General features: G+C 59.9%; 2 protein-coding genes across 10 annotated transcripts in view; one reads left to right on the top strand and one right to left on the bottom strand.

Moving 5' to 3' along the window:
- The window catches only part of PDE4DIP (phosphodiesterase 4D interacting protein), a 31,327-nt gene extending 27,198 nt beyond the window's left edge, over positions 1–4,129 (top strand). For all 5 annotated transcript variants that reach the window (XM_068951971.1, XM_068951970.1, XM_068951969.1 and 2 more), the window contains 11 exons: positions 283–507; positions 684–815; positions 977–1,096; positions 1,180–1,357; positions 1,464–1,588; positions 1,830–1,931; positions 2,090–2,277; positions 2,903–3,040; positions 3,141–3,279; positions 3,424–3,470; positions 3,557–4,129. In XM_068951971.1, coding sequence (XP_068808072.1) covers positions 283–507; positions 684–815; positions 977–1,096; positions 1,180–1,357; positions 1,464–1,588; positions 1,830–1,931; positions 2,090–2,277; positions 2,903–3,040; positions 3,141–3,279; positions 3,424–3,470; positions 3,557–3,589 — 1,427 coding nt within the window. In that variant the 3' untranslated portion in view covers positions 3,590–4,129. The remainder of the gene's footprint in view (positions 1–282; positions 508–683; positions 816–976; positions 1,097–1,179; positions 1,358–1,463; positions 1,589–1,829; positions 1,932–2,089; positions 2,278–2,902; positions 3,041–3,140; positions 3,280–3,423; positions 3,471–3,556) is intronic.
- Positions 4,130–4,435: 306 nt separating this feature from the next.
- Positions 4,436–13,329, bottom strand: PRKAB2 (protein kinase AMP-activated non-catalytic subunit beta 2). Of its 5 annotated transcripts, none has more exons than XM_068951975.1 (8): positions 13,238–13,329; positions 10,491–10,670; positions 9,722–9,888; positions 8,693–8,786; positions 8,013–8,133; positions 6,281–6,414; positions 5,866–5,934; positions 4,436–5,389 (listed from the first exon to the last, which is right to left on the bottom strand). In XM_068951975.1, the coding sequence occupies exons 2-8, from the start codon at positions 10,650–10,652 to the stop codon at positions 5,312–5,314; spliced, it is 825 nt and encodes a 274-aa protein (XP_068808076.1). In that variant the 5' UTR covers positions 10,653–10,670; positions 13,238–13,329; the 3' UTR covers positions 4,436–5,311. The 5 variants fall into 5 exon arrangements, with proteins under 5 accessions (XP_068808076.1, XP_068808078.1, XP_068808077.1 ...); XM_068951977.1 differs by having other exon boundaries at positions 8,019–8,133; positions 13,238–13,328; XM_068951976.1 differs by having other exon boundaries at positions 10,491–10,821; positions 13,238–13,300.
- Positions 13,330–13,660: the final 331 nt, after the last annotated feature.

Below are 13,660 nucleotides of genomic sequence, written 5' to 3'. Positions count from 1 at the left end.
GGCCCTTTGGAAAGGGCTGGTTTGGTTAGCTGTTGTGTAAGAGTGGGGCTGAGACCCTCCAACTCATGTCACATAACCGGAGTGCCTTGGGAGAGCCTCTGCTCCCAGGGGTGAACGGGTTGGGCGGGGGGCAGAGAGTGGGACTGGGGATGGGGCCACTATGGGGGACGCTGCCCCACACTGCTGGGGGCAAGAAGCACGTAGCAAGAGGGTTTGTTCCTGCCATTCTTCCTCCCTGCTCGTTGCCCTCCTCTTCCTCACCACCTTGCCCTGTGCGTGCAGGTGTGACGCTGCAAGCAAAGCCCGCAGCCCCACTGGGCCCCTTTGGAGAGGGCAGCAAACCCCCGGCATCCCTCTGCCGGCACGGTGCCCCGCAGAGCCTGGCCGAGCCGCCCGGGGCTGCCGAGACCTGCGCCCGCTGGGACGTGCCTCCTCCCGGCCAGCCGCCGAACGGGCCGTTTCCCGGGACCTTGTCATCGGGGTACCCATCCAGCCAGAAGCTAACAGGTAAAGTCCTGAGAGAGGGTGTGGGGGCATCCCGGCTGGGCATGGGGAGACGGGGAGGAGACCCAGCCCAGGAGGGCTGCGGGACACGGCTCTGGTGCGGGGCAGGACAGTGGGGACAGCACGGGCTAGGGGACTCAGCTGCCCCCTGCCCTGAGCTGTCCCCCTGGCCGCGGCAGGGGCAGACCTGCTGGAGGAGCACTTGCTGGAGATCCGCAGCCTGCGCCAGCGCCTCGAGGAGTCCATCTGCACCAACGACCGGCTCCGGGAGCAGCTCGAACAGCGCCTGGCCTCCGCCGGCAAGGCGAGCGGTACGGAGCGGCGCCGGGACTGGGGCCGGCGGGGGTCCTGGGGCTCGATGAGGGGCAGGCTTTGCACACCCCAATGCATGGGGAAGGTGCTTGCCCCATGGACAGCGGGGCGTTAGGAAGAGGGGCTCAGCACCAATCCCCCCAACCCTCTGGCCTTGCAGGTTTTTCCACCGACGTCTACCTCCAGGGGCAGGAGCTGGGGTCCCGGCTGAGCAGCGAGAACCGGACCCTGCGCGAGGACAACCACAGCCTGCGGCTCCAGCAGGACCATCTTTCCCGAGGTAGGGCCAGGCTGCCTGGCTCCCACGTCCCGGACACTCGGCGAGCGGGGTGGAGGTGACGTCTCCACGCTCTCTGTCCCTAGAGCTGGCACGGGTGCAGGAGGCGCTCCTGGCTGCCTGCTCCCGGGCGCGGGAGGCCGAGGCCGAGGCGGGCCGGAGGCGCGGGGAGCAGCGGAGGCTGGCGGACGAGCTCGCCGAGTGCCAGGAGAGCATTCGGCAGCTCCGGGAGGAGCGGCTCTCTCTGCAGGAGGACAACAACAGGTAGAGTTGGGGCTTTGCGGCTCCAGGGCCGGCAGGGCTGGGCGGTATGGCTGGCGCTGACCCATGTGTTGCCCCCCGCCCCAACCCACACGTCACTCCTCCGCAGGCTGCAGCACACGGTGACGCTCCTGCAGCAGCAGTGCGAGGAGCACCGCCTGCTCTTGCAGGCCCTGCGCGCGGAGCTGAACGTCTACGAGAGCCTGCCCGGCCCCTCTGCAGAGACACATGCAGGTACGGGCCCTGCGCCCAGCCACCCGCTTGCCCTCACCCTGCCGCTGGCCTGGGCACCCCAGCCTTGGAGGTCCCATCCCCTCCGCAGTCCTTGGGGTCCCAAATGCCTCTCCTTGTCGTGGCAGCACGGTGGCCTCGCATGGCCTGCGGGCAGGGAGGGAGGGGAGGGATGGAAGGCCCCCAGCAGTCCTGGGCATGGAGCCACAGCTGTCTGCAGGGGCTCTGTTGCTTCTTGTTCCAGGCTGCTTCCCATCTCCACCAGTGCGGGATGTTGGCACGAGCTCGGGAGCCCCTCTCTTCTCCCCGCTGCCCTCAGACATGTCGGTGCCCTGGCAGATGGACGGTAGGTCCTGGAGTCTGGCCATGTGGTTGCCTGACAAACCTGTGGCATTGCCCTCACTGGGGAAGGATGGAGAGCCCAGGGTAGTGCCAGGCCCCTGGGACAGTGAGACTGGAGGGTGAGCAGGCAGTGGCCTTCACCCAGCCCTACTTTGCCTGCAGAGCTATGTGGAGCTGACCCACCAGCAAGGAAGAGCGAGGGGCTGACAGGGGCTCACGTTATTGGCCGCCTGGACACCTACCGGGCCTTGGAGCAGCGTGTCGTGGAGGGGAAGGCGCTGGCCCGCGAGCTGATGTGTCTCACACGCCCGGCACTCGGGCTGCCCAACCACCCACTCCCGGGCAAGCAGGTAAAGCGCGGGCAGGACGGGGCTGGAGCCAGCCCAGGGACGGACCCTGCTCCGTGGCCTGGGGCAGGCAAGGCCATGTGTCAGGAGACCCCCATCTCCTCCTCAACCACTGATGAGTCAGGCTGGTACCAGTGGGGCCAGATGGCAATTTGGGTGATTTAAATGCATATGTGCACGCACACGCACACATGCACTCCCAGCTATGCTGGATCTTTGCCGCGGGGGTTCCCCGCAGCAGGCACACGTGCGCGCTCGGTGCAGCACACATCCAGCTGAGGCTGTAGCCCAATGCGGGCCACGCTGTGCTGGGCTGAGCCCTGCTGTCGGTGCATGCCCTCCTGGACCTGTTTGCACCTCCAGGTGGTCCTCAGCCCTTGGACCCTGTGCGTGCCGAGGACGTGAGCCACCTAGGCTGTGGCAGGCCCCTAACCTTGCTGCTCAGCTTGGTTTTTGTCTTAGCTATTCCCCATGCGGGAGCCCAATACCCAGCCCTGAGCTTGCAGGGTTGGTACGTGGCTGGTCGTGTCCCACCTGTGGGCTGTTGCTGGCTGGGTACAGCAAGCCCTTGGCCACAGTGGGACGTGGGTGTCCCTGCAGCACTTGTTCCTGCACCCTTCTCCCGCAGGTCCCGGGGTGCGCTGGTGCAAGGCGCCTGTGGGGCAGTGCCAACACCCTGCACCGCGTGCTGGAGGAGTGCGCGTCTCTTCTCGCCGCTTTCTGGAGTGCCACGCTGCCCGCTGGCCCTGCCCAGCACCAGGGCAAGGTAAGGACTGGGCTGGGGAGCAGTGCCAAATACCTGGATAAGTTCAGGGGGAGGCAGCAGAGCCAGGTGCTCACAGCTCATCGCACTCGCGTCATCCTAGGAGCAGGCGCTGCAGGGCGAGATCGCGGCACTGCGGGCCCAGCTCTCGGAGAGGGAGGATGCCCTGCAGAGCACGGCGGAGCGCCTGCGCAGCACCGCCCGCCTCAAGGACAGCATGGAGCAGTTCATCGTGAGCCAGCGTAGGTGGCCAGGACGGGTGGGTGGGCAGGCTGGGAGAGCACCCTGCGGTGCGGTGGGCTGGGCACACCGGCAGGCCTGGTCCCCATGTGCCTGGGGTTGCTCCTCAGCATGGGGCTCTCACTGACTCTGTCCCTCTCTGACAGTGACCAGGACTCACAACGTGCTGCGCAAGGCCAGGACAAACCTGGAGGTGAGTTTGGCCTGGCAGCCAGTGTGGGACAGGGCCTGCTGCCACCGCTGGCTGAGCCCTCACCACCACGCATGCTCTCTCACCAGGTAAAGGCCCAGCAGGCCCTGCCCGTCGCGTGAGCCCTGTACGTCAGCCTTCTGGCCTCCGCACCCTGCACCGGAGGGCTGGACCGGACCCAGTCTGTACTACTGCCGAGGGGCTGGGGGAGGCAGGGCCGAGGGGGCCTGCGGCACTGTCCTAGGGCCGGGCCTGCTGCAGGCGCTGGACAAGTAGCGAGTTTGGGCTCCCGCACTGTGGCGCTTGCGTGCCCTCCGTCCAGCTTTGCTTGGTGTTGCAGCAGCAGCTGCTGGCTTGTGCTCTGCCTGCCCCCCCAACTTCAGTGCCCACCCCTTCCTCCCACCCTCCAAGGGGAACAGCGCTCTCTGCTGAGCCCTTCTCACCCTGGGACCTTGTCCTGTTTGTAACCTGGCCACACACCTGTCCCTGCTTGTGGATGTACGTATTTATATATATATTATATATATGTAGATATAGATATCAGAGCTGCATTTTTGGGGGCTCCCTGGGCACATCAGGGCCCCAGTGCGAGAGGAAGATGTAAGAAATGATGCGTTCTGTTCAGCAGCTGAGAGTCCCCAATAAAGGTTTCCTTTGGGTTATGGTGTTTGTAGCACGCTGGTCTGTACAGCTGTGCCCCCCTCCGCCAGGGTACCCCAAGGGTGCAGGAGACCTCCACCTCACCCCCCCGCCGTAGGTACCAGCTGGCCCCTAGGAGGTAGCGCTGAGCCCCACACCAGCACCCTGAGGCAGCCCTGGGGCCCTCCCTTCCCTCCCTGGCAGGTGCTCCACAGCCTGCGCAGCAAACCGAGCCACTGCAGCTCATGTGACTGTCACAGCAGGGCCATGCAGGTGGTTTCCTCACTGCTCCAGAGTGCCCCCCCCCCCCAACACCAGGCCAGCAGCACTGAGAACAATAAATACTGTAATAAATAGACAAAAGCCTGTCACATGGCACTGCCCCAGCAGCAGATGGTGCAGCCAGGGCCAGGGTCCTGGGGTATCTGCCCTGCTCTGCTCTCCCTAGGCCCTCCCCCAGCTGTGACAAAGCAAGCCCTGCCCCACAGAAGTGCGCCAAAGCAAGGACAGGGCGGCTGTTCAGGCCTCATCAGTGCTGTCCTGGCGGCAGGTAACGCGTGGCTGCGTCCAGCAGCACCCTCCCTCCTGCTGGCTCAATGCTGAACCTGAGGGGGCTGGTGCTGCAGCTAGCAGGCAGACATGCAGCCAGAGGTGAGAGCCCTCCCTGAAGCTGGGGAGCGCCAGGAGGGGGGCAGCCCCAAGGCCAGGGCTGAGGGACACGAGGGACGCGTGGCAGAGTCCCTAGGGACCAAGGTGGTGGCCTTGGAGAGACATCACCAGGGCAACAAAACCTTCAGCAGGGAGGCTGCGCTTCCTGCAGGCCCGGGCGGGGGGCAGCAGGGCAGTGCAAGGACAGCCTCAGGGCCCCTGCAGGCCGCAAAAGATGGGGAGGGTGAAGCCCTTCCTGCATGGGGAGCTAGGGGAGGCAATTTTGGTGAGCAGTAAAGTGGCCCCCCAGGGACTTGCAGAAGCCAGGAGAGCTGGAGGTGGGTAGAAACAAAAGGGTTAAATCAAACCACACCAGTAGGATGGGACAGTGTCACAGGCCCCAGCAGGCCTGGCTTCGGTGCTGGGGCTTGTGTCCCTGCCAGGTTCAAAGGCTGCAGTCAGTGGCCAGTTCTCACACAGTCCTGTGGCCCAGTGTATGCAGAAACAAGTGGCATTTTGTGTCCTGCGTTGGGGGGGGGGGCAGGTGAGGCCCCAGCTCAGATGGGCTTGTACAGCAGTGTGGTGACATATTTCTTCTTGTAGCGGTGCGTGGCACTGAGCACCATCACGCCGTCCTGCAAGAGACACAGCATCAGCTGGGTCAGGCGGGAGAGTTCACCGCGGCGTCGCAACCTAGCCACGCTGACCTGGGAGCGGTGCGCCCCCAAGGCGGCCGTGGGGAAGGAGTTCCCTGCGGTTCTCTGGGCTTGGGGAGTAGCCCTAACCGGTCTCTGCTGTCCCAAGCCTCACTGTCTGCGAGCCACGTGCAACATCCATGACCAGAGCTGGGCAGAGCAAGGAAAGGGCCTGGCATGCAGCAGGAGAACCCAGCGCTGCCCAGGTCCACCACGCTGAGGGGAAGCAGCCACAGGGAACGGGGGGGGGCTGTAAGGAGACCCACAGCCCACATCCCACGTTTCACTGAGCAGCCAGTCTTCACGTGAGTCTGTCTATTCCTGCACCACCATCTCCACACCCAGCTGTCCGGGCTCTTGGGAACCACTGCACCTCTCCTTCTCTCACCCACTGGCCACCTGGGGTCTGCGCTTACCTTGATAGAAAGTGCATAGAGGTGGTTGAGCATGACGTGGTTGGGTTCGGGCAGCAGAGCTGGATCACACTGGAAAGAGAGGTAGTGTCACAGGGGAACAGCAGAGCCTGATCCCCCAAACCCAGCCCCAGCCATCACAGGGAGCAGGGAGTTGGTGTCTCAGGTGATATGAGCTGCTGGTGCCTCTGGCTCTTCTGAACACGAACAGAGCCCAGCTAAGCACCAGGCAGACCAAGAGGCCAAAATGGAAGAGGTTAATGGGAAAACTGACCCTTTTCCCAGTACGTGGCAAGGGCCAGGCGCCAGCCAAGGGGACACCAGGCTCTTTGCAGACAGGACTCCCCTTCCAACCTCAGCCCTGCTCTCCACATCAGGAGCAGGAGCCCACAGCACGCGGGTAGTGGCTGGTACCCACCGAGATGTTGGTGTCTTTGTTGAGGATGACCTGGAGGAGATGAGGTGGGAGGATGGGTGGGGATTTGAAGCGCTCCTCAGGCCGGTAGACATACATTTCTTGGCCATAAGGCCCAGGCGGTGAGCTTGACAGATCTGAAGGGAACAGACAGGAGGAGACATGAGATGGCTAAAGCAGAACTGGCAAGCCCAGAGCAGCTCCCAAGACACCGAGAAGGACCCAGCAGGGTCTTTCCAGCACTAATGATTTCCATGAGCCCAGCTTGCACTTGTTACTGGGCAGACTGGGGTTAACATGCAGCAGGGCAGCAGCGCAGCCTTGTCACACACTTTGTGGCTGGAAGCCCAACGCCTGTTCCCCGGCAGGGCCTCAGAGCCCAGGGATCTGGCAATGGCGCAGGAGTACAGAAAGTGGGGAGACTGAGGGTCCCACTCATAGCACACCCGCACGCAAGCCTCCTCAGTGCTTCCAGGAAGCCACCTGCATGTCATGCTGTAACATCAGTGCTCCCCACAGCCTCTGGGGGACAGAAGGTGGCTTGTTTTGTTTCAAAGGGGTCTTCAAGCCTTAGTTGCCCCTTGGCCATGTACCCTAAACAGCTCAGCCTTCTCACAGCAGAATAAGTAGCCAAGCAAGTGCTGGGCACTGCCAAGCATGGCTGTAAGCTGGTTTGTGCACTGACACAACGCAAGCAGCCTGTGGCATCCAACCCAAAACCCCAGCACACGGCTCTCAGTGTGCTCTGATGCACAGAGCACATCCTCTCCCTGTTGCAAGCAGCTGGCTTGCCAGCCCAGGAGCTGCGCCCTTTGCAGCAGGCACAGGAGCACAGCAAGTAGCACGCCTGCACGCTCTCCAGTGTCGCGGGACTGCCTGACGAGGAGGTCCGCAAAGGGCAAATGCAAAGTTCAGACTTAGCAGCCGTTCAGCCTGGATAAGGGGACCACAGGAGCTCGTAGTCACTGGAAGCTGGATTAGCAGCATCTCCCAGCCACATCTGACCTGATCGTTTTGGAACAGCCAGCACGCTGAAGGGCTCCACCTCACTGGAGTTGCTGCTTGCTGGCTTCCTTCCAGTGAAGTACCTCCTGCTCACGCTGGGCAAGGACACAGAGCTGAGGCTATATCTGAGACGGGGCTCATACCACGGACAGCAGGCCACGTTCAGAGTGCCCTGGACCGAAACATGACTGAACTACCTGCCAGCAGTACACACCGAGCCAGCACTGCCAGCGTCTGAGCGGTAACCTCACCTGCTGCTGTAACACAAGTGGAGAGGGAGGTTTCCGATGGGTTAGCACTAGGACAAATTGCCTTGGCACGAAAGCCAAGAATGGCTGCTGAAAATAACCTGGATCCTGCTCTCACCTAACTTATACCCCAGATCAGATAACTTACTCACATTTGAGAAACAGAGGTAACGTTCCCAGCAGGCTAGGCTCGGGCGTTCACCAGTCTGAGATGGCTGCCCCAGCCCCACATGGGCACTGACCCCACTGTGGGCCAGTGCTACCACAGAATGAGTTACACCAGCACAGCCCCTCTACAGGGACAAGGCCTTGGCTGGGGGCTGCTTAGGATGAGGGCAGGACACACTACCGAGCACTACTCTACCCAGGACGTGGGCCCGCACCTCTGCTCAGGGGGGGCTGTTACCACCAGAGAAGCGAGTCTCAGCGGAGGAAGTGGAAAATGGCATGTGCAAAGCTGCAGCGCAACAAAAAAAACTCACCCCGACCTGAGGTTTCTGAGCTCTCCAGAGAATCCACCTTCAAAGCATCAAACACCTCAAAGTCAGACTTCTTGACGTGAATCAGGTTGTTAATTGTCCCCATCTGGCTGGTGACTACAGGCTGAAGAAAAGAATTGAGGTAAGAGTCTTCCTACGTTCACCTCAAGCTGAAGCATTCTCAGAGTTTTCCCAGCTCCTCACAGCCCAGGCTCTCCTTGCCATGCCATCACCTCAGAGCACAAGTGGCTAGTGTCTAGCTCTGCTCTACGCCAGCAGATCTGTGTTGTTTACCCCAGGAGGATTTTCCTTTACTTCCAGGCTCCTACCCCTACAACACCTCCCGTGTCCTCTCTCCTTCCCATGCTGCTCCTGCATGGTTCAGTTCGGAGGAGAACCTGCAAGTGAACACTGGCCCATGGCCTGCCTTCCTCTACAACCAATTCAAAGGGAGTTTAAAGGCCTTCTGGTGTCTCACTGCCCCTTCTACCTCCCTGACGCTCTCCCATACAGCACATCTAAGTCCAGAGGTACCAGCCTCTGGAAAGATTCAGGGGATGAAGGTGCTCCTTTTGTTTTGGCAGATATTCCCTGCTCTTCCTGCTCCCCCTCTGCTGCAGTTACGTCATATCTGGTAACTCAAAAGAAGGCAAAAGCCACAGGCACAAAGCTTTGAGGGTTACCTCAGAAGGGTCATGGACCCACTGGCCATCCACAAAAAATTTGTACTGGTGCTCTCCTTCAGGAAGGTCCAGGATAGCGACAAAGTCATTGTGGCTAAAGGAGAGAACAGATGTGCAACAGCATTACCCCGACGCTGCTCTTTCATGGGGTCCCAGAACACAGCACGTTTTCCCACGCTGTCCAGTCCCCTCGCCCCCCTGAAACCCAGGATTCAGCTCGGTCGTCATCGGTGATCTGAAGTACAGACACAATAGGCACCGGCATTAAGGGCACAAGCATTGCTTGAACCCCTGGGAGGCCAGCGATGAAGAGCGCAGGAGGCATTTCAGCTTGCAAACCTGTCCTGCATAACCAGGGAAAGTAGGTGTGGCAGACACTCCATGGAAGACACACCGCACAGGATGTGCGGGCAACAAATCTAAACCTTGACTGGCGTTGCAGGACGGCAGCAGGAAAGTATAGCAGCTCTGTTTGTGCAGTCTGCAACCGGGATAAGCCTAGTACATATGATTTGCTGGGATTATGCCCAGAGTCCTACACAGTTTCTCCCCAGAAATCACTACTCTATCACAGAATAGCGAGAACGACATCATTACGGCAGGAGGACACGTGAGGGACAACTAAACAACCGCTGCTGGCAACAATACAACCAGGCAAGGGGTAAGGTCACAGCCAAGGGATGAGCTAACAGCTTCCAGGGAACAGCTGCATACCTGGGCAGGGCTCTGCTGCCACGACTGGATGCTGCACAACATCCATCTGGGAAAACAAAGTGCCTCATCCTGTCCTGTCCCTCTGTTTCACAACCTCCCACCACCATAGTCGCACCACCCACAGAAGAAGCTGACTACATGTCTGTGCTCTACCTTGGGTGCTGTGAATGGAGAAAAGCTGGGTAAGCAAAGGAAACAGCAACCAGCACAGGGAAGGGAAAAGCCCCAGTGATGGAGCAGGGGACAGTTCACGGCATAGCATGGCTGCGTGGCCTGCAAGACAGGGATCAGAGGGCGACCTGAGGGGCTGACTACCTCTTGATGAGTGGGATCTTGGTGCTCCAGTTGTTGAAAGACCCAGAGATGAAGACCTCTTTGCCCCCATCAGCCCAGCGGATGACAGTGGGACGAGCCTGCTGGGATGGTTTCACTGCCTCCTCCAGATCCGGCTGCCATGACATGAACTCCTTATCCCCAGGAATCTGAGCAAAGAAAACCAAGCCTGACACAGAGACAACGGGGACCACGTTCACTTCTCTCTTTACTCTACCAGCCCATCCGCGCATCGTAGATAAGAGCGCTGCAGAGCTCCTCCAGCCTCCCAGCTCTCCACAAGCCCCTCACATAGCTGGGAGCTCTTGCCTTCTCCCATCACATCTCCCCCTCCTTTGTCCATGCAGTCTCCACAGTCATGAAGTCTCTGCAGAGGGAACACTGTCCTCATACAGCCAGCAACCACCAGGCCAGGCAAGCAGCTCCGCTCCTGTGTTCCAGGAGATGTTCCTGCTATGTGGAAATCCAGGAGATGCTGATTTCCTCAGCTCTGCCAGCAGTTCCCTCAAGGCAAGCGGTCTCCCAGGACCCCGGAGACCCTAGTTGAGTTTACCTACACAGCACCTGAATTTAGTATCAAACACAAAGCAGCTCTCACGTCAGCTGTTACTACCCCCTCAGACAAAACTGACTCCGCACAAATTGTCTCAGCTCAGCTAGAACCACCCCAGCAGAGCTACCCCAGGGGCGAGCTGAAGCACCAGCCAGGACCTCAAGCGGAAGGACCGGGAAGGCAGCGGCTAGCCCATACCTTGGAGTCATGAGAGCTGAAAACACTGGGGTCGTCGGTGCTGCCCACCATGATCTTGTGTGGATGTTCTTTGCTAGAGTGGGGAGCACCAGAGCCATCCGAGCGGTGGGACTTGGAGCCATGGCGCTCCCCAGACAGTCGCTCGCTGGTGGTGTTTCCCATGGCAGCTCAGCAGCAGCTCTGCGGGAGAGAGAAGATGACGATGTTCCTATGCCCACGGGCTCCTGCAGTGAGGCAGTGAAGGCAGTGTTTCCCAACATCCTTTGCCCGGGGAGACTGACAGCAATCCTAAAAAAGGCTCAAAGTTCATTCCCACTGCCAAGTTTGAGACCTGAAGGGGAATTTAACAAACAAGACAGCTTGAGCTAATTATAGCCATATCCTTATGAGCCGTTGCTCTAGTCAACCCGGTAATTGTTATACTCTAAAACAGACACAAATTGCACTGCATCCTACACAACCCTCACCAGCCAGCATAGCAGAGGGGCTGATGGGAAAAATAAAGCCAACCTTTATTGGCAAATCAATTGCTTGACATAAACAGAGCCTCTTTCATAGTCCCAACAGACTCTGCAGACAAAATCTCTATTTCCAGCAAGAAAACAGCCAAGGAGTGAGAGTAGCAGCTGTTTAACAGCCCTCAGCAACTCTCTAAGGGCTCGCGGGCAGACGAGCAGAGCCTTGTGCCTGGCAAAAGCAACAGGGAGCGTTTAAACAGTCTGAGTGGAATTGCCCAAGCTGGAGCTTGGCCAAGGCATAAGGCTAATGCCCTGGTGTCTGCAGAAAGCTCAGCTCTTGATGGCATTCACTTATCATTCACCAGGCAAGTGGCCACGTCAGCTCCGGCACAGCACAACAAGGGGCGTCTGCTTGCTACAGCCCTCGCCAGCGGCACTACCACGAGCGGTCAGACATCTGGCTGGCCATCCAGAGGCACATCATGAGTGAAAGGTAAGCCTGCTTGCCTCAGCACTGCTCTGCAGGTGGAGATCGGGCATCATCCCCAATTTCATCCAGTTCAGGGAATGCAAAGCAGGAGGAACTTGCCCTATGGCAACAAGCCACTAACAACTACACACCTCTCAGGGCAAACAAAGCCATCACAAGTTACATAGGTCTCTTCAGGCCTGCTCCAGGCCTTACCCAACTTGCAGCAGCGGAGGACTGTGGGCCTTGCCCCTTTCCCAGGTTTATTCTGTAGCTCACATGCTTTCAGTCATACTACGCTGATTGCCAGCTCTGTGGGCAAGGCAATAGGACGGCCAGCCTTACTTCATACACTTAGTTGTGACATTTGAGATTTGTTTAGAAGGTCAGGTTATACGTAGGGTGCCAGGCGAGGCTGCCAGCCAAAGCCAGGCTTCAGAACATTACTTGCAGAGCAATTACTAAAGTATTTCTTAAATCCTTAGGGCTAAAAGATAGCTCGAGAGGACAGCTAGCACATACCACAGCCCCCCCTCTGAGCTAAGATCAAGTGTACCTGAACAGCCCAGGACAGGAGAGGTGCTCCACTTGCTCTGACATCTTCCCCCTTTCGCCTAGAGGAGACTGAACCAGCTCCTCATAGAACCTGCCCCTGCTCAACTATATGTGGTATTATGAAATTTCTTGCCCGCTATCTCGGCCAAGACTCTCTTAACTTCTCATCTACTAGCAGCAAGGTAAGAAGGGCTGAACAAAACAGATCTGAGAGATAACATGCAGACTGTTTCAGATTTGAAAGCTCCCCCTTCTCTTTTCTAGAAGCAATCCAATCCCTCTGAGTCTCCCTCGGTGGCCACATTCTCTATATGTTCCCCAAGATTTCTCCCAGGTGGTTACTCCTTTCCAAAATGTGACATCCAAAGCTCAGTGCAGACAAGAAGCATCTCCTGCCTCCTGCACACAGCCACGCTGCTGCACTGGAACAGCAACATCCTTCTGCAGCAACTCGCTTGCGGCTTGTAAATTCCTGTGGCCAGTCCATTTCAGTGCTCTGCGAGCACAGCCTGCTGTACTTCGCTTTACTGAACTAACTTTTACCAACTGAATCCTCCAAAGCTCAGCCACCCCTTGTAGCACAGCATCCTCTGAGAGTTTGGCACAGGTATCTTCTAACGCATCATGCAAGTCACTAATGACAACACTAGCTTCGTCTGGCCCCTGCTTCCCCCCGCTTCCTCGTGGAAATGACAGGCGAGGTGCACAAAGCCCTCCTATACCCACCACACCTACTGCTTCTCCCTCTTCCTTTGGGCCAGCTACCCTGTCACAAAAAACACGCCCGAGCCATCCGAAGGGATTCGTTCAGCGGAGACCACCTTGCTGTTCGGCGACAGTTGCCCACAGCCTGCTCCGTCGACGCCTCTTGGCACTGAAGTAAGCCAAGAAAGTTTCATTTCACTGGATTCTCCTGCCCCCCCTTCTCTTAGCAAACGCAACAAGAGCTCAGTTGGCCTGATGATGATGATGCTGACAAGCCGGGAAATCAGGGAGAAGAGAGCGTCTCATCGGGGATCCGCGGAGCGCACCCAGCGGGGCCGAGGCCTCGGGCCCGGCCCAGGCGGCGCGGGGCAGAGCAGGGCACCCCGCGGCCCGGCCCGCAGCGGCCCCGCCACCGTCACCCGCGGGCCCCCGCGGCGCGGTAACGCCCGCCCAACCGTCCCCTCGGGGAGGCCCGGCCACCCGCCAGCCAAGCCCGCGCCACGGGCAACCAGCCGCCCCCGGCCCCAGCACGGACAGCGACGGCCTCGCCCCGGCCCCACCTGCCCGCCGCCGCCGCTGCCGCCGCCTCCTCCCCGCTCTCCGCCTCCGTCCAAAATGGCGACACCCCCCTCCCGCTCCCGCCTCCTCTCCCCCCTCCCCCCGCCGGCCGCCACCGCCAGCCTCCGCGAGACGTTCTGGCCCGCCCACGCGCTGCTCTCTATGGCCGCGCCCCGCCCGCCCGCTCTCCGCGCCTGCCCGGGCCCCCAGCGATAAGAGGGCGGCCGCCCCGAGAGCAGGCCCGGCGGCGGGAGTGGCCCAGCGGGGCTGGCAGGAACGGGCTTCCCCAGCCCCGCTTCTTTGCCGCCGGGCAGCCTCCATCTTTTTGGAGGGCGGCCTGGCTTCAAGCAGATGTCGGTGCGGCAGCGGGCGGGCGGCAGCCATTTTTGTTAGGGGCGGCCGGCCTGGTGCGCGGCCATCTTGGC

This window comes from Struthio camelus, chromosome 8 (genome assembly GCF_040807025.1).
Source record: "Struthio camelus isolate bStrCam1 chromosome 8, bStrCam1.hap1, whole genome shotgun sequence".
NCBI lineage: Eukaryota > Metazoa > Chordata > Aves > Struthioniformes > Struthionidae > Struthio > Struthio camelus.
Note: the sequence above shows the minus strand (reverse complement) of the source record. Positions and strands in the feature narration are given on the sequence as shown.